This window comes from Puma concolor, chromosome A1 (genome assembly GCF_028749965.1).
Source record: "Puma concolor isolate L17-30 chromosome A1, mPumCon1.1.hap2, whole genome shotgun sequence".
NCBI classification, from domain to species: Eukaryota; Metazoa; Chordata; class Mammalia; order Carnivora; family Felidae; genus Puma; species Puma concolor.
The window spans coordinates 117,329,156-117,349,256 of NC_141667.1; the positions used below are offsets into that span (position 1 = coordinate 117,329,156).

General features: G+C 38.4%; 1 protein-coding gene across 1 annotated transcript; it reads right to left on the reverse strand.

Annotated features, from left to right (window-relative positions):
- Positions 1-15,311: 15,311 nt before the first annotated feature.
- On the reverse strand, positions 15,312-19,074 carry SPINK14 (serine peptidase inhibitor Kazal type 14 (putative)). The gene is made up of 4 exons (XM_025923872.1): positions 19,005-19,074; positions 17,871-17,908; positions 16,626-16,762; positions 15,312-15,357 (listed from the first exon to the last, which is right to left on the reverse strand). Exons 1-4 carry the CDS (start codon positions 19,072-19,074, stop codon positions 15,312-15,314), a joined length of 291 nt encoding a protein of 96 aa, XP_025779657.1.
- Between the last annotated feature and the right edge of the window lie 1,027 nt (positions 19,075-20,101).

Below are 20,101 nucleotides of genomic sequence, written 5' to 3' on the forward strand. Positions count from 1 at the left end.
AAGAAGAAGTTACCGTCTCTGATATGTAGAGAGTTTTTCTCCAAGCAGTACTGAAAGACCCAGTCTCCTTTCATTTTGAGCTTCCACATGTGGCTCAAATTTGCTATGCTCATTTGCATCGAGCTAGTTGGAAGAAGAAGAATATCATGAAGCTGTTCACACATGATTCTTCACCAACTTGGCTTAAAAGTGAAACACAACACACACTCATCCTTGTTGAGAATTAGTCACATTGATCACAGCTATATGCAATGGGGGTAGAAAAATCACTTTGCTTGTTGGGCCTTCTCTTCCTAGCACTGATTCTGTATTCTATCAGTGGAGCATGAATTTTATAGACGATTAGCCCCCAGGGCCACCAGATACCATGCACACCCCTTTTCCCACTCTTAGGACATACTCACTTGATTCCTCATAAGAGACAATCTAAAGTGTTATCCAGTCATTGCAACCAGCAAACAGTTCTGACTTCTGAGAGTAGCTCCCTACGGAGACCTGTACCTTATGAAGTGTGCTGCCAGCCCTCATCTCCTCTCCCATACTAACACGTAACGGAGGAGCTTGAACACGGTCACCACAAGTCAGGCTCCCAGTCAAAAAAAGAGTGACGAGATACCACATGACCATCACTGGCACACAGCGCTGATAAAATCTGCCTACCTGGACCAGTGAAGTCTCCTGTTTGTAGCGGGGCACATTCTTTGATGACACTCTGACTCTGTTATTTGAAAAAATGACCCTTTTCCTAGTTCTTGGCAGTTCCTGGCTCTGCCTTCTGATAGGATCTTACTGGCCTTTGTTTCATCAAGGACCAATCTAAGATGGAGTTTGGGAAACATGTTTACCTTTGGAGCTACATTACTTTAAAAATTTTTTTTTTTTCCAACGTTTTAATTTATTTTTGGGACAGAGAGAGACAGAGCATGAACGGGGGAGGGGCAGAGAGAGAGGGAGACACAGAATCGGAAACAGGCTCCAGGCTCCGAGCCATCGGCCCAGAGCCCGACGCTGGGCTCGAACTCACGGACCGCGAGATCGTGACCTGGCTGAAGTCGGACGCTTAACCGACTGCGCCACCCAGGCGCCCCACATTACTTTAAAATCTACTTCTTCATGGTCAAGTTCAGGGGCTTAAACTTTATTTAAGGTAAGTGGTTCTTTTAACTTGACTTATGGTTTCTCTGGCAATACAAATCCTCAAACTTTAGACGTTCCCTAAACTATTTCCTTTTACTTGCTTCCATTTTGGGGTCTGTGTTCAAAGTTCTTTCCTATAGCCATAATTCTAAGGCCTACGTTATGTCTTTTCTTTATTTTATTTTATTTTATTTTATTTTAGTTTAGTTTAGTTTAGTTTAGTTTAGTTTATTTAAGTTTATTTATTTATTTTGAGAGACAAGAGAGCAAGCAGGGGAGGGGCAGAGACAGAGGGAAAGGGAGAATGCCAAGCAGGCTCCACGCTTGGTCAGCACAGAGCTGGAACTCACGAAACCGTGAGATCATGCCCTGAGCCAAAACCAAGAGTCAGATGCTTAACCAACTGAGCCACACAGTGCCCCTGTCTTTTCTTTCTTGATCTCCAGTCCCTGTCTCTACGTTTAAGGGTGGATAGTTTGTGACCATCTGAAGCAATAAGCTTAGGCTGGGAAACAACATTTCTAATATGATCTTGGCAACAAACCTGAGTGACTTTATTCAATGGAGGAAATGCATGTGTCTTTTGTTACTAATGGGGCTTTTTCAGTCTGCTTCTTACCATGCAGGTGTTTAGAAGCAAACAGCTTTTCAATCTCCTCGGAAGCCTCACATTTCTGAGGGTTCTCTATGTTCCCTTTAATTTCTACTGGTAAGATTCCAAATACTTTTCTCAACTCATGTCTTTCTCATTATATGTTAAAATAAGAAAACAAAACTCAAAATATACTCTCACTGTGACTCTTTCCGATCTTTCCCCCTAGAATTACAGGCTCAGTAGGCACATGGGATAGCTTTTGATTCATCATGGTGTGGCAGTCGTAAAAGCCAGTCTCAAAAGTGTTCACACTCATTGAGGGGTAAGGTCCTTAGCCTGTCTCCTTCAGTCTGGGCAGGTTTGGGAGTCAGTCACTAGAGTATGGCAAAGTGAGACTATGTAAGCTACTAGATGTTATAGGTCATATAAGTCCCCACAGTGTGCACCTGTCAAAACACCTGTTCTTAGGATGCTCCTTTTTGGTGTGCACTTTGAATAGATTTGAAGTGTGACTTTTGTTCAATAAAGTATTATGCAGACTGATGCATAAAGAACCCAAAACATTTTTGAAGAAATTGAACAAGCCTAGAATGAAAGAGATAGTAAGAAATGTAGAGGCCATGTTTTGTGCCCTGCAATACAAAACATCTATGGGCAGGAGGCAGGCTGCGAAAACTACTTAGCTGTAAACACAGGCCATTTTTTACAGGAGTATGTGCTAGGCGTGGGGGAGCAGAGAAGATAACTCAGAGAGAATAATCAAGAGACCAGAGGACAGGGCAGAAAATTAATCCCAGGTAGCAGTGTGGGGCCTTTATCAAAAACTAGTAACTTGTAGGGGCACCTGGGTGGCTCAGTTGGTTGAGTGTCTTACTCATGATTTCGGCTCAGGTCATGAGCTGACGGTTGTGGGATTAAGCCCCGAGTTGGAATTTAAGACACAAAACACACTGGGTGTGGAGCGTGCTTGAGATTCTCTCTCTCTCCCTCTCTCTTTCTCCCCCTCTGTCCCTTCCTTGCTCCCTCTCACTCTCTCAAAAAAGAAAAAAGGAAAAGAAAAAGAAAAACTAGCAACTTGTGCCCAATTACTGGAGATTTATAATGAAGGAAGTGGCATGATGAAATTATATTTATATGGAATTATTCTGGCTGAACATATTGTGTTGATGTGTAATGTTGAATGTTGAATGCATCCTGAGAGAGTGGAAGCAAGATGGTGATTAGAAGATTACTGTAATAATTCAAGTGAAAGAAGACAGTGGTTGCACTGAGGAATTAACAGTGAGGTGATGAAAAGTGGTTAGCTGTAGGATATATTTTGAAGATGGAGCCAAAGAACTTTGCTGACAGATTGCATGCTGGGTGTGAGAAACAGAGTGCAGTCAAGTATGATTATAAGGTTTTTGGCTTAACGACTGGAAAAACTGGACTTGCCATTTTATGAGGTGGTGAGCAATGAGGAAGAAACAATGGTGGAGGAAAAGAATGTCAGGAGCTCAGTTTGGGGCACAATAAGTTTGAGATTCTGACTAGATATTCAAATAAAAGTGCTGAGTGGGCTGTTGTATACAACAATCTAGATTTCAGGGAAGAGGTACACATTGGGGGTACAAATCTAGCGTCAGGTGAGATCACTAAGGGAATAAGTATGGGGAAAAATCCAGTATGGGTTCAAAGGCTGAAACCTTGTAGGTGCCACCTGATGAAGGGACTCATGGAGACTGAACTGGAGCATCTTGGAAGTGTGATGGGGAAAAAAGTACTTTATAGAGGAGGGAGTGTTTCATTACATGAAATGCTGTTGATATATGTAAACTGAATCATGGAATGTTATTCAATCTTAAAAATGAAGCAGATCCTGCCATTTTCAACATGTTATAGCTGTCATTCTTCATATTGGTAATTCATGTATTCTCTTTTTTTTTGTTTTCAGTCAGTCAGACTAGAATTTTATCAGTTTTACTAATCTTCTCCAAGAACTAGGTTTTGGTTTTGCTGATCTTTCTGTACTGATTTTCTGTTTTGTTTTTCTTTTTACTTCATTATCTTCTTTGCTATTTCTGACTTCCTCTGTTATACTTACTTTTGTTTTGTTTCTTCCACTTTATTTAACTTCTCAAAGTGGAATTTGAAGTCACTGACTTTAGATCTTCTTTCTTTTAACAAAAGAAGAAAATGTTCAGAATCGGGTTGAGTGTTGTACCACAGTAACGGGCCAGAGTGCAATCTGCAGGTTGATGGTGGTCGGGGGCTAATGCAGGCCATTCAGAACTGATTCTACTTTCTCAAAGAGGAAGTTGCCTCATCTGAGAGTGAGGATGCTGAATGAGATTCACCTAGTGCTTTCTGACTTGATTTCAGCTTATATAGTTTTGACATACTTGGTGTTTTTCAAATTTTTATGCATAGCTTCACATTGCTTTTGTAACGTGACTTTTGTAACATTTTCATCTTCTTGTAATTATCCTAGTATATTTATTATAATGATTGCTATTTGAGGTATTCCTGTCATCTTAACTATTTGCATTTGAAAAAGCAGATTTGGTGTTCTGGATGTCACAGACGAATGATTTGAGTTTGAGTATCTGAGACAGGATAGCTGAGAGCTCAGAGCACATTTCAGAACACAATACTTGTGAAAATGTGAGAAAAATAGGACAGTTGCTTTTGTGTCTCTTCTTCTCTATAAAGTAAGATATTTCTATGCATTCACCTTTCTTTATGCATTCATTCAAAAAAGCACAAAAAATAAAAAACACAGGAAACAACAGTATTGGCTAGGATGTGGAGAAAAGGGAACCCTCTTGCGCTGTTGGTGGGAATGCAAACTGGTATAGCCACTGTGGAAAACAGCATGGAGTTTCTTCAAAAAATTAAAAATAGACCTACCCTATGACCCAGCAGTAGCACTGTTAGGAATTTACCCAGGGGATACAGGAGTACTGATACTTAGGGGCACTTGTACCCCAATGTTTATAGCAGCACTCTCAACAATAGCCAAATTATGGAAAGAGCCTAAATGTCCATCAACTGATGAATGGATAAAGAAATTGTGGTTTATATACACAATGGAGTACTACGTGGCAATGAGAAAGAATGAAATATGGCCCTTTGTAGCAACGTGGATAGAACTGGAGAGTGTGATGCTAAGTGAAATAAGCCATACAGAGAAAGACAGATACCATATGTTTTCATTCTTATGTGGATCCTGAGAAACTAAACAGGAACCCATGGGGGAGGGGAAGGAAAAAAAAAAGAGAGGTTAGAGTGGGAGAAAGCCAAAGCATAAGAGACTGTTAAAAACTGAGAACAAACTGAGGGTTGATGGGGGTGGGAGGGAGGGGAGGGTGGGTGATGGGTATTGAGGAGGGCACCTTTTGGGATGAGCACTGGGTGTTGTATGGAAACCAATTTGACAATAAACTTCATATATTGAAAAAACAAAACAAAACAAAAAAAACCTGAGAACAAACTGAGGGCTGATGGGGGGGTGGGAGGGAGGGGAGGGTGGGTGATGGGTATTGAAGAGGGCATCTTTTGGGATGAGCACTGGGTGTTGTATGGAAACCAATTTGACAATAAACTTCATATATCAAAAAAAATTAAAAATAAAATTATTCTATGATCCAGTCATCATACTACTGGGTATTTGCCCCCAAAATACAAAAACACTGATTCAAAGGGATACATGCACCCCTATGTTTATTGCAGCATTATTTGCAACAGCCAAACTATGGAAACATCCAAATGTCCATCAATAGATGAATGGATAAAGAGGATGTGGTATATATATATATATATATACAATGACATATTTTTAGGTCATAAAAACAATGAAATCCTGCCATTTGCAACAACATGGATGGAGCTACAGAGCATAAAGCTAAGCAAAATAAGTCAGCCAGAGAGCTACAAATACCAGATGTTTCACTCATATGTGGAATTTAAGAAACAAAACAAACAAGCAGAGAAAAAAAAGAGAGAGACAAACCAAGAAACAGACTCTTGACTAAAGAGAACAAACTGATGGTTACAAGAGGGGAGGTGGGTGAGGGGATGGGTGAAATACGTAATGGGAATTAAAGAATATACTTATAATGATAAAAAAAATTAAATTAGAAAACGCACATTCATTGTGTTGTCTCACTTTGAGTCTCACAATCTGTGGGGGTACTTATCGATAGGTGAGCTGCTATCTCGTTTTACACATGCTGTAACCATGTGCAATGCCTGACTAGCAAGATTGTAAGTAGCTTATAACAGATATGAAACAGCCAGTATTTCCTAGAATTAGCGCAAAGGGCACTACATTGACACAGTATCACCTTGTGTATAATTCTTATGTGGAAGACATATGAATTATGTGAAGACAAAATATGTAGTCACTTAACAAATGTGTTAGGAGGGTATGGTAGATACCTCCATGAAGGGTACACTGACTTTTCCCCTTACTCGGGAGTTATTCTAAAAGAGTGAACTCTGCACAACTTCACTGAAAATAAGACACAAAATTTCTGCTTGACTCATTAGGATGAAACCCTGAAATATGGGGCCTTTCCTCTCCTAAAACTTAGTCACGATGCTAACAAGTCATAATTTCCCTTGGCATGCTGACGTAGGAGGAGGTTGAGTAAATGTGTAATCATTGGAGCTAAGTTATGATTACATACACACAAAAGTCTCACTTTGACATCTTTCCTTAAGAGCAGTTTCCTCTCTCAATGTCAGAAAGTGTTTGGCAAACTAAGGAAAGCCCTCGCCACAGCAATGTACCTATTCCTGCCTTACTTTTGGTCATACACATATTTCTTTTTTATTTCTTAAATGTTTATTTATTTTGAGAGAGAGAGTATATGTGTGAGTTGGAGGAGGGGCAGAGAGAGAGAGAGAGAGAGAGAGAGAGAGAGGTGAGAGAGAGAATCCCAAGCAGGCTCCGTGCTGTCAGCATGGAACCCCATATGGGGCTCTATCTCACAAACCGTGATAACATGACCTGAGCTGAAATCAAGAGTTGGACACTTAACCGCCTAAGCCACACAGGCACCCTTTGGTCATACAGGTATTTCAACAACACCAAAAAGTTAAGAATTGTTTAGCTATGTTAACGTATAAATACCTTCTGCTTTATAGTCCCAGGGGCTTCTAAGCTATATTATATCAAAACCTAAACCCCTCTTGATTGCTACTGAATCTGCCTCTTTTCCATGTCTTTTTATTTGATTAGCAGTACCTTTATAGATGAGTGTTCATCTCAAACTTATATTTGTTTTATACCTCTACACTAGCTAGTCATTAAGATGGCATATTCTTCCTTCGTAATCATCTCTAAGAAAGGAGGAATCATAAATCATGAAGTTTGCAAAGGTCTGATTTCAAAGATATTTTTTAATTTTTAATTTTTAATTTTTTCAAAGATCTGATAGTAATCATATAGATGTTGAATAGGTCACACAATGCAGAACATTTTTGAATATGTAAGTATTCCATAACTTTTAAATCAATTCCAAATACTTAATTGCTTTCTTAATTTTATAATCATTCCTTGATAATTATTTCTATTTCTATCATTTTCTGAATCCTGCCAGTAAGGGCCCGATCTACTTACAAGCAAGTTTTAGGAAAGTTGAAACCTTCAAAATATAAAGTAGAAGTTCTCCATCTACCAAAAGAGCAGATAATCTGAGGAAGTTCCTCCTTCCTACTCCTATTGTTAGGCAACTGCCATCATAACAAGGTGAGATGAAGCACAGAGGCAATCTGAGAAGATTTTGCCATGTCTTAGTTTAAAACATACTATGAAAATGTTTTAGAGCCAGACATCATATTGTTAGTTATGGCTTCAGTGGGGTGATAGATCTCAGGTGGTTAAGTCCTTTTCATTTATTTCTTCATTCGTTTGTTGAATAAACACCTACATTAGGCCAGGCATTAGAGTAGGTATAGGGAATATTACAATAAACAGTGATATAAAATGTCCCTGCTCTCCTGAAGCTCATGGTCTAGTTATGGGAAAAGAGGTTAGTAAAAATTATCCTTGTGATATGATAGGCACAATAAACAGGTTAGACAACAGAAACATCCATGAAGAAAAGGAAGCCTGAGGAAAGCTTCTTATCTCCTTTTCTTCCCCATAGCTACAAGCAAAAATATTATAACCTGCTATTTTATTTCCCAGATTTAGCTTCCATCCTATACTTTTTTCTTCTGGGAACCAGACTGTGATTCACAGGTTTCTGCTTCCCTTGAATACTACCCAAGGTATGACATCAACCCTACCTTAACAGCAGGCACAAGGAGATTGTTCTCCCACCCAGCTTCTCATGAGAGCCTGCCTCTGGGGAGCTAGTTTGCGACAGAAAGAATTGGATAGCAACAGAATCTGTCCTCCTCAGGTCACTGATCAAACTCTGATCTGTACTCAGTTGTCCTAAGTTTTGTCTCATGTGGTGCAGTTGCATGCATAGAGAAGATAAACATAATTTCTAACGGCTGAGAAACATTTTAGATATACAAAGCTTGCACCTGGCTGCAATCTTCCCACAGCCTCTGTAAGAGCAGTCATTAAACCTTTACTTGACTATTAAGAAGGGGACTTTACTCCTTTGCAGTGAAGCCCATTCCTTTGTTAGATTACACAGTTAGACAAAGCCTCCCTAATTTTAATTGAGACCTGTCTTTCTGATGATTCAATTACCCTAATTTTCTACCTTGAAGCCACACAGATCACAGTGTATCTCTCTGTCCCTTGATAGAATCTCTCCCTCTTTTCCTTTCTCTCTCCCATGTCCTTTCTTTGTTTATTTCTTTCCTTCCTAAACATATCTCATGCTCTCTATCAATATTCTCTTCCATGAGCTAAATGTCTGCAGTTTTGCCTTTTATTTTTAAAATTATTTTATTTTTAAGATTTTATTTTTTTAAAGTAATCTCTACATCCAGCACAGGGCTCAAACTTACAACCCCGAGGTCAGGAGTCACATGCTCTACCTACTGAGCCAGCCAGGCATCCGTGCAGTTTTGCCTTTTAAAAATGGAATAATTTTTAGCACTTTCATTATTTCGATCAAGTTTTTCTATACAACTTCCAATGTCCCATATTTTTCATTAAGTTTTCTACCTATACAGGTGCACACACACATACATAATATTCCTGTATACATAATCCTATATCTATTATGAAATATATGATATTCCAGAAGCCACTTCATCAAAATAGAATTTAGCAGGGGTAACTTCTGGCCACACCAGCACTCCAGCTGACCCCACGGGAAGCAGATGAATGAAATGGCTAACTCCCCAAATTGTGAAAATAGCAAATTGTTATTGCTTTAAAATGCTCAGTTTTGGAATATTTGCCATTCAGCAGTAGATAAACAAAGCAGGGTGGCACAGCAAAACCAGACCACAGAATTGCCTTCTTCTGAATGTTAACAAATGAACCGCAAAAACAAGAAGTGTGTCAAAATTTCATGTCAGCATGTTAAAAAAAAGAATGCTTGGGGACCAGATCTTGAAGTACATTGCAAAATTTGAAAATAAGAAAAGAAGAACAACCTGAGATGTCAAAGCTTAAGTCTTAAGTTGAAACTTACCCTCAGAAGCAGAAATTATAAGATTACAAATTTCTCCACAATTTCTATTGAAAAGACTATTTGAAGAGTAGGAAGAGGGTTTTTTTTAAAACTGTTTTCCTCTTGGGGCGCCTGGGTGGCGCAGTCGGTTAAGCGTCCGACTTCAGCCAGGTCACGATCTCGCGGTCCGTGAGTTCGAGCCCCGCGTCAGGCTCTGGGCTGATGGCTCAGAGCCTGGAGCCTGTTTCCGATTCTGTGTCTCCCTCTCTCTCTGCCCCTTCCCCGTTCATGCTCTGTCTCTCTCTGTCCCAAAAATAAATAAACGTTGAAAAAAAAAATTAAAAAAAAAAAATAAAACTGTTTTCCTCTTTTGATAGATTGGATAGGTGAGGAAAAAATGAAAAAAGATGCTATGAGATGAAGGATGAAAAAAGCCAATTTTAAAAAGTAGATTCACTCATCTCTGATGGAAACTTACGCTCCAAATTCCCACATCCAAAAGGGGAAATAAATGAATCAATACAAAGCTATTCTTTCCATGTATATAAGATAAATTGCCACTCATGTCAATTGAAAAAGAGAAGAGACAGCAGAGAGGGACTAATTCTTCCAGCAAAGGCCCTATTCTTTCCAGCTGAGCTCTCCCTATTTAATCACAAACTTCTCACCACAGGAAAAAAGGAGAGTGAAATAAAATAAGCCCTTATTTGATAGATCAAATGGCAAGGCAATAAAGCTGCATTTAGTAGTATACAGATGATTAAGGAAAATGAATTCACTCCATGTCAAAGAGAAGTATGGCTAGAGCTGTACATTTTGAGGTTGAAATTAAAATGGGAAAGCTGAAAGGTATGCCAGTCCCTGATCATAATATAGCCAAAGAAAAATTAAGGAGAGCTGTGTTATATGAAAGAAACATGATGACTGTCTGAAAATAAATATAATCCAAGGAAACAAATTACGTTTGTCTTCAGAACTTCACCTTAGTAAAAGAACAGGACTTATTATAACATAAGATCAAAAGCTAGATAAGGAAAACGCAACTGAAATGTAAAGAAAAATGGAGGTAATGTATAATTTATTAGCCTTTTGATAACTTCTTCCTTTATTTTGCACATTTTTCTATTGGGGTGTTGTGTTTTTCTTATCATCTATAGGAGTTCTTCATGTATTTCTAAGAGCCTCTTGTTGGATACATGTATTGGAAACATTTTCTCCTAGTAGGTGGTTTACCTTTTACTTTACTAATCTTACTAATTTAATTTACTAATTTGCTAAAATTTTGATGAATTTTAATTTTAATATTGCACAGTTTACCATATTTTTATTTACACTTCATGCCTTTTTTTGCTAGTTTAAGCAATATCTGTATTCTCTAAATTCATGAAAGTCTATTTCCTTCCAAAAGATTTTCTGAATTGTTTTTTTTGAATATCAATTCAAATTGACATTGTTGAGTCAAGATTCACTTTCTCCCATGTGCATATCCAGTTGACTCAGTATAATTTAATAAAGAGAACATGCTTTCAAAATTCTACTACTACTAGGATCTTTTTGTCATAAATCTAATGACCATACATGTGTGTGTCTGCTTCTGGACTCTCAATTCCATTCCACTGGTCTATTTGTCTATCTTTGCAGCAGTATATTTTCTTTATTATTATTGGTTGAGAATAAATCTTATTACCTGGTCATGTGAATCCTCCACCTTTGTTCTTCCTCAAGATTATCTTCTTTATTCCTATTACATTTTCATACAAATTTGAAAATAAAATTGTTGTTCTCTCAAAAAACAAAAAACCAACACTCCAGCTACCAAAACAAAAACAAAACCAAAAAAAAAATTCCTGCCACATTTTTGAGTCAGATTATACTGAATCTATAAAACAATTTAGAGTGAATGTATTTCTTTATAATATTGAATTTTTAAATTGATGAATGGGTATGTACTTCCATTTCTTTGGGATTTCTTTACAATCTTTGATTAATATTTTATAATATTCAAGGTATAGATTATACATACCTTTTGTTAGAGTTTTTTTTCCTTATACATTTGTTATTTTGATATTCTTGGAAGTAGTATCTTTAAATAAGTTTCACTTTAATGTACTTATTGCACCCATTTAGATATATTTTCTTCTTCTTCAATGGCATATTGACCTACTATTCAGTACATTCTCACTTCAAAAGTAGCATGTGTAGTGTGATTCTATTTTTATTTCTATCACAGTCATTAAGAGAGAAAGAGGAGGAGTTCAGAAAAGATTTTAATCTAAAATCAGTGACAGTAAGTCTCGATTGTAATGTTTTGCTTGCTTTTACTTTTTTAAATTAAAATGTATTTTTCTGTATTTCTGAATTCTTCCTGAAGAGTACATATTACTATCACAAAGCAAAATAATTTTAAATTACAAATTAAAAATTTCAATTAAAGAAAATGAACCAGGGTGTAGATTGGTCTTGTAGTTTGCATGGTATTTCAATGAATCTCTTTGGCTGCCTACACATACCCATACTCCAAGAAATTCCTAATTTTTGTTTGGAAAATATATGATAAACAATTTACTCAAGTTTGTGCGTTTGAGTTGATTAACTTTCTTTGGATAAAAAAAAATCTAATCAGAAAAACAAAAGAACTCCACAGAATTCTAAGAGTAATATTTAGTCCATTAGATACAACATTTCCCAACTCTCTCATCCATAGAGAGAGCTCTTCATGCACTATGATAGGAGATTTCACCTTCCTGGGGGAAAAATAGGACAGTAACATCAGAAATTGCTGAAATCCTTTTTCATCTCAAGTTCTTCCCCTTCATTAGGTTCAAAAACAGGGATTCACATGCAGGCAGTGAAGGAGATCTCTCTTGCTTCTACCCGAGGTCTTGCCCCCATTTGTTACTCACTTGGTCATCCCTATTTAAACATTTTGGAGCTTCACTTCTCCTCAAAATCAGGTGTGTGCTGTTAATATGATCAGTTTAAATGATGATAAATCTGTAGCTCATAGAGCATTAGAACTTGTCCCAAATCACATGGTTGGTATGCGAGGAGTCCGCTGTAGGGCTGGTCAGTTATTGGTCTAAATGGCAGTGCTTTACTGCCACCTTCTGGGTAAATAGGGTTTGTTCCAAGTCCTAAGTGTTCATTATGGCTAAAGTTAGGCTTTAGGCAGTGCCTGTAGCAGATGAAACAAATATCTTACAAGTCATACTAAGATGTTTTTTTCTATTATAACTCACAGGAGAGAATTGTTTTTAACAGGTCAGGTTTAAATGATTGTAGAATGGAGGCAGGATTATAGTTGAGACAAGAGAATGGAGGTAATTCCAGGAGCCAGTGAAATTAAGATGTCTAATATCTGATACTAAGTATATGGGTACAGTCTTATGTGAATATGCAAGTTATGAGTGTATAGACAGTAGAATAATTGCAGATGTGAGTGGGATCATCAAGCAGAGCAAGATGGGGAAAGGGAAGATAGCAATGACAAAAACCTGGGACTGATAAATAATTAGAGAATGCAAAGTAAAGGGAATGTGACGGCGGGAGTTCAAAATTCAAAACAGGTGCCGGAACTAGGAATACTACCGGGAAGCTCCCTTAATGTTGGCAATGAGAGCATGTGTACGGCAATGACTAGGTTTTAGAGACAGCACTGAAAGGAGGTGAGTCCTGAATTTGGATAAATATGCTGCCCTCCTTTCTTTCTTTGGAGATGTCTACTGTCAAGTAACAGAAAAAATATCAAGTAACAGAAAAAATATACACAGTACTGCTGTGTATTGAACATTGAAGTAAATATTTTATTATTTACTGAAAAATTTTGTATTATTACAGAAAACGAGTCTAATCCTTTAGAATTCTTAGAAAAAGGAGAATAATGACAACTAAGTACATTGACTAAGCTACTCTAGACTTCAGAAGGTGTCAGAGGAAAACCTAAGTCTCATGACATGATAAAGATGAAGCTGACTTCTACCTTCAGATAATATATAGTAAGAGAAACCAGATATATCTCCTTCTTGGAAAGACAACAAAAAAATCAGACAAAATATATGAAACAATGACACTAGACATCAGGCACTGAAGGATGCCAAATCCTGAGAGATGGGAAATGAACATGGTGAGCTCTATGATTGGCCTTGATTTCAACATTGTGGGAGATTCCCAGGAAAGGAAAGAGGATCACAGAAGGAGCAAGTAGATTCCCTGAATTGAGGAGACAGAGCTGAGAGGAGAGAGACCAATGTGGCCATAGTTTGCAGGACGACAGCATGAAAGAGCTGGACAGAAAGCTCAGCATATCACTGATCAATGCCTGTGCGTGAGGAAAATACATAAAGCCAGGAAAGAACCACTAGAGAGGATTAGAGGTAACAAAGCCCAGATCTCATATAGGGTAATAGTGGCTGTTCCTGTTAGCCATACTAGAAAACTTATAATTCAGGGAACATTGACTAGAGTACCCAATAGGAGCTTGCTTCAATAATGACCAACAATTAGCTACTTAGTGAATACTGTACTGGTCCCACCTAACAACTCTTAAAAATAATATTCCAGGGGATCAGACTGTTTCCAAGTAATTGATCTGTGTCTCAGAACAAAACTCAAGATTATTTCTATAAATATTAAAATATTTGGAGTCAAACAAGATAAAATTCATAAAATTATGCATTCATAAATTCATTCATAAATGTGCATATCCTAAGATATCATCCATAATGAAAAGAAAATCAACCATCCCAGAATTGACACAGATGTTAGAATTAGCATTCATAAAAATAGTTATTATAATTATATTCCAGATGTCAAAATGTTAGAAACATGAAAGGTAAATCAAACTTGTAGAGATGAAAATTAAAATGTTTGAGATGAAAAATCTACTGCATGGTGCTCATGGCCAATCATTACAGAAGAAAAGATTTGTGAACATGAAGTCAAGGCAATAGCATTAGAATACGATCCTCCTCAGAGTTCTCAGTGCTCCTGCATGACCTAGGACTTAGAGCAGTGGAAATGGACATACATAAAGATAGAGTCTATTTCATTTCCCCCAGAGCAATTTGCTTTTCATATTCTAGACCAAAGGTGATTTTTTCCTTTTTACTGGAGCCCTGTGTCTACCTTGTAATTAGCATAGTAGTTAAGGTCAAAGAGCTAACAGAACAGATAAACACTGACCACAGTCTTACAAGGATATTCAGAGGTAGAAGAGATGATCTTCCCAAGTCAGCAGGGAGCAAGCTGGCTGAGGGGAAGAGAGCATATTAGCATATGTTAATCTTCTCTCCATATTAGGAATGAATATATACACAGAAGAAATAGAGCCCAGAGAAGAACATGTCCCAATAGGTTTCAGAGGTTAAAATATGTCAAGAGAATTTTAAAAAACCACTGGAACATTCATGGATGCCACTGATGTAGGCCTCCTTCTATGGAGAAAAGTGGGGCCAGTGGAAATGTTGGGTCTTGCAGAGTCAAACCAGATGTATGTAAATGTCTCTGTTTCAAAACTGAGTCTAAAAGTGAAGTTGTTTAACAAGGACTTTGCAGCAAGTGGGCAAGAGGAATGGCCAGGAAGAGCATGATGCTCCATAGTTCTTAGTAGTTGTTTTTTTAAGAAATGCTATAGGAATATGGAAGAAATTTCTATTGTGTTCCTTGGAAGACAACTTGGAGCCTTTATATAGATTCCTTCGCCGTTCACAGTATCAAGAAGCTGATGAATCCCACTGTTTGGTTTTGACCTTTGGCTCAAATGTTCATTTTGTTCTATTTCTGAGAATTGAGACACAGATCTGAGGACCAAGTTAAATCAGACTTTCAGAAAAGTTCATTTATTAGAATATGGAAGGCAGTGCATCAATGAGGAAAGAAGTTTAAGGAAGGAGCCATTAGTTATCTGATACAAGCACAGCAGGGGCAGGTCTCTGTCACTATCAAATGCAAGGAAGGGTTGTCATGATAGAGAAAAAAAGATATCTTCTTTGACATCCAAGTTCACTCAGCTAGCATTTTCCATCATTTTGAAACCTAATCTTCCCATGAGATTTCCTAAAGGCAACAATCAGAATCAACATTGCATTAATAAAAAGTCAGACCTACAAAAACTTTTTAAAATTATTTTATCTACCATCCTTATTTTATATTTAAGGAAACTAAGAGCCAGAGCATAAAGGGAATTGACTACATACAAAAACTAGGTTATTGGATTTTCCTATCCAGTTATCCTTCTGTGATTCTAAGATGCCATGGAAGATGTTATGGGCTATGCTGCAAACTCTTTGAAAATAAGTTATTTGGGGTTCCTGGGAGACTCAGTTGGTTGAGAATCCAACTACTGATTTTGGTTTAGGTCATGATCCCAGGATCGTGGGATCAAGTCCTGCTTCGGGCTCTGTGCTGAGCATGAAGCCTACTTAATATTCTCTCTTTCTCTCTCTCTCTCTCTCTCTCTCTCTCTGTCTTTCTCTCCCTCTGCCCCTCTCCCCTGCTTACTCTCTCTCTCTCTCAAATGAAAGAAAGAAAGAAAAAAAGAAAGAAAGAAAGAAAGAAAGAAAGAAAGAAAGAAAGAAAGAAAGAAAGAAAATAAGTTACTCAGTCAGGCCTGAGCTTGTGATCTATAAGGCATATAAGTCCTCATCTTTTTCTATTAACACCCTCACACTTTGGCCCAATTCCTCATTAGTCAGGATGATGTGGAATTTACACATTCCTGACATTGATCCTTGTATAAAATTACAAAATGATTGTTGGCATTGTGATGCCATGAGGAGCATTTTAGTCCCTGTGAACTGCACTGGCTTAAACAGAGGTCAAACCTGAAGGTGTGGTTTTGTGAGATCTCAGTGTCTAATCACTGATAATCATGTCCCATAAATCCAAAAACCTAAACAGGGGCTCTTAGCAAAAGGACCCAAACCTTGCAGTCACCTCATCATAGCTCAGAGTTTCAGACACATAAAAGATTGAAGGTATCTTAGAGAAGGCAAACCACAATTTCATACCAAAGAATTTCAGGACTCAAAGGAATAACCAAAGCTTCATGTAGCACAGGGGATTTGATCCATCACTTGGCATATGGGAATGTGAGGGCTCAGACAGAAGGCCCTGAAACACCACAGAGTACACTGAGTCTGCTTTCTACCCCAGTGGGCTTTATATTACCACATGCTCTTATGACTGGGGACTGATTATTATCTCTGCAAACTGGAGCAAATTCCTGGCTTCAAGGCTGATACACTTGGCAGAAGAGGTACATGGTAACTGTGGTGGACTAAGTTTGTCTTCCTTCTCTTCTTTCCCCCCCAAATAGTACTCACATGCTCTCGACACACAAGATGCAGGGGTTTTCATAGGTTACAAAATTAGTGCCACAGATGGGTTGATATAAACCAGGGCAGGGGTTCACTGTTCCAGTGAACCAACTCAAGTTTACTTTCTTATATGGACATTTCACCTGAAATTGATTTGAAAAGAATGACATTAGAATCACACAAACAGGTAGGTCACATCTGGACTTGATTAGGAAAATCTAAACATAGTTAGCATCCTATCACAGTCACACAAAGCTCTTACAGCTGTCCCTTCACAAAGCAGTGGAGGCCAAACCTAAATTTATCCTGTCTGACAACCACAACACCTTCATTGTGAGGACCTCCTGATGGTAATGGGGTACAGAGGCCTGCTACACTATGGTGGGAAAAAGAAGAGTGAATGCATTTGTGAAATTTAGCTTCTCTCTCAATCTCCTTCATTCTCAGAGTATTAGACATGGGAAAAGTCTTAGAGATTTCTGGGCCAAGTGGGCAAAAAACCCTGAAAGCTCATAATTGGAAAGAAATGCTTCACTGACATTCATAGGCTTCAATTTAAAATATTTATCATATTTTATCCACTCTCAAAATCCCCAAGTCAACTCTCTTCTTGAAGTTGTGAAATGTGAAAGCATTTAGCATAATGCCCTGATTTTTTAGGGAAAACTAAAAACAAGAGAAGGGACATGTCTCATCAGGGATGAAAACCCACATCCAGTCACAATGCTGGTGTCAGTGGCAGCTTGAAGATGTGACTCTGTCTGCTGGAACTTGAGGAGATGGTCTCAGGGGCTCTATGAGTGTCATAGAAAGATTGGTAATGTGCCTCTGATACAAGGTGGGAGAGAGTTTTGGCTGAGTAGAGAAAGAGGGATCATATTTGAGCTTAGAAACACTTTTCCATCTTCCTTATCCAACACCACCACCATGGCCAGGCCACCATCATCTGCCTCCTGTATGTCTGTCACCCAACTAATCCCTCCACTTCCTCTATCCCCTAGCAATTGTTGGTAGTCATTTTCTAGGCACTATGGAGGGCTATCTGGTGTCCAAATGACCAAATCTCATCTTGGTTCCCAGTTTGGATCACTCTACTTGGGGCTCATGTATCTACAGTGTACCTGCCATGTTCATGTGAGTGGACTTTGGAGAACATCACAGATGACCTTCCTGAAGTAAGATTCTAAAACAGCAAACCCAAAGAAAACTCAAATTAGAATCTCAATCCTGAGAAATATAGTGAAAGATTACCTTAACAGCTCCATGTGGTGGCCACCAGTGTTGAGGTTCTAAAACCAAGACATAAATGAAAATAGTTGCAGAGTGTAATACCTGGTAAACCATAGCTTAATCTGTTGGCAGAATTAAAGAATTCTAATTTATTACCAAGAAAGCTTGCAATAACAGAAAACCTTTTTTAAAATTTTATTTTATTTATTTATTTATAATTTTTTTAGATGTATTTATTTTGAGAAAGAGAGAGAGAGAGAGAGAGAGAGAGAGAGAGAGAGAATCCCAAGCAGGCTCCACACTGTCAGCACAGAGCCTGACACAGCTCCTGAACTTACAGACTGTGAGATCATGAGCCAAAATCAAGGGTGGGACACTCAACTGACTAAGCCACCCAGGCACCCCCCAAACTGTTTTATTTACACATGCATTCATTTTTTTCCCTCAAAAAGTGTGGAATAACTCTTCTACTCCTGATGGATAAGTAGCAAGCAATCACTGATCTCATATATGTTGCCAGTCTAGTATAACAAGTAAATTTTTGATTAACCTGTAGTTAGCCTGGGCTTGAGAGGATTCAGAACAGGCAGCCAAAAAGAAAAGACATTAAGAAATGTTAGTACTTTAAAGAGGCCTTTAGCCTAATCCCCATATTTTACAGAGAGAGGAAAGACAGTTGCTACTGCCCAGGATTTCATGGTAGATGGGTAAAAAATCAAGTTCTTCAGTCCTTAAGGCTAGGTCTCTCTAAAACTCCCCACAGGACTCTTTTATAAAGGAGGACAAAAAAGGTAATGACCTACTGAAATTCATGGCAAAGCATTTTCAAAAGTTTTGCATTTTTGAGATGTGGGCATATTGCCAATCACTTTCACATTCTACCTTGAATTGCCCAAGCCCCCTGGTCCCCATAAATTAGGTTTCATAATCTGCACTAATAGATGGGGAAACAAAGGCCCTTGCACATTGGCTCGGAGTCTTTTATTTGTGGACCAATTGCATAGTCTCTCTCTATAGATACAGATATACAGATATAGTAAAATGATACTCCTACACAAATAAATACAAAATAGTTCTAAAGCATTCTTTCAGATTACAGTGTCAAAGCTCACAAATCAACTTTACATAAATGCCAGAACCAGCCAAATTACTCACCAGAAGGTAATGCCCCATGTATCAGGATGAAGAACAAAAGCGAGCAGAATACTGGATGATATTTAGTCATTTTTCCTCCTGGTGCATATGTCCTTAGAGTGATGCTCTGAGATATTGCCTTGGGATGTTCCCCTCTAGTATAATCACTAAAGCAGAGGTATTCAAGATATTAAGACCATCTTTAGGGTGAATATCCATCTCCAGCCTGCCCACTGTAACCTCTGTATACCACACTTGGAAAGCCTATTATTTCACTCTTCCCCAAGAACAAATGCTCAGGAAAATGCTAAAATTGGCTGGTCATAAATAAAAGTCTAGAACTCAGTGACAGACCTGTGACTACTTAGAAGACAGAAGTCAATCAGAGGTTACTCTTTGGGCATAATTATATTATTTTAGTATGGAGGTATTTTAAGTGTCTTTAAAAGGCAACCCCTTACCTGAAGATTAACCCAAATTTGTTCTTTGAGGGGATACAAAGAAAATGAGGCCACTAGAAGCTTCCAGAAAATAAGAGCTTCTCAACAGGGGAAGCAGGTCCGTACTTGCTCATGAAGCTGAGACTGTCTCTTTGGAGTCAGGCAAAGATTGTAATATTCCAGACTTACTTGGCTGTGCTAGAATCTTCTGGTGTGGAATGCTCAGCTCTCCTGGAGCACTCTGAGAGAGTGCACAGGGAGAAATACCATTCCACACTATCTCATGGGGGCCCCAAAGTTATTTTCATTTAGACATCCAGAAAGGGAGAAATCACTGAGCAAATCCTCCTGTGGGAGGATCCCTTTCTGATGCTAGAGAATGGTATGCAGTTTCCAGGCCTGCACAAGGACCACATTGAACTCCCCTATCTTCCTAATCCTATGGAGGTGACCTGATCCTCCCTATGCCATCAGGCCTTTTTCTCTGCTTTGTAGCATATGTGAATAGGCAACTGACATAAACCATTTGCGATATGCTGTGGTGTGATATGTGTTATGTGAGACATGGTAATGTCCCTAGGGTACTCTACTTCCCAAGAAGGTTGGAGGTGCTTGGCACAATGTCCAGGGCTTCCTACCCTGCCTGCTCCTGAGACAATCGGAGCTCCAGCGCTTTTT

Coding starts and splice junctions, on each gene's coding strand:
- SPINK14 (XM_025923872.1), bottom strand. CDS start 19,074: ATGACTAAATATCATCCAGTATTCTGCTCGCTTTTGTTCTTCATCCTG. Junction 17,909..19,004: donor ACATGGGGCATTACCTTCTG/GTGAGTAATTTG, acceptor TCTTGGTTTTAG/AACCTCAACACTGGTGGCCA. Junction 15,358..16,625: donor ATCTTGTGTGTCGAGAGCAT/GTGAGTACTATT, acceptor TGTTGCCTTTAG/GAAATCTCATGGGAAGATTA.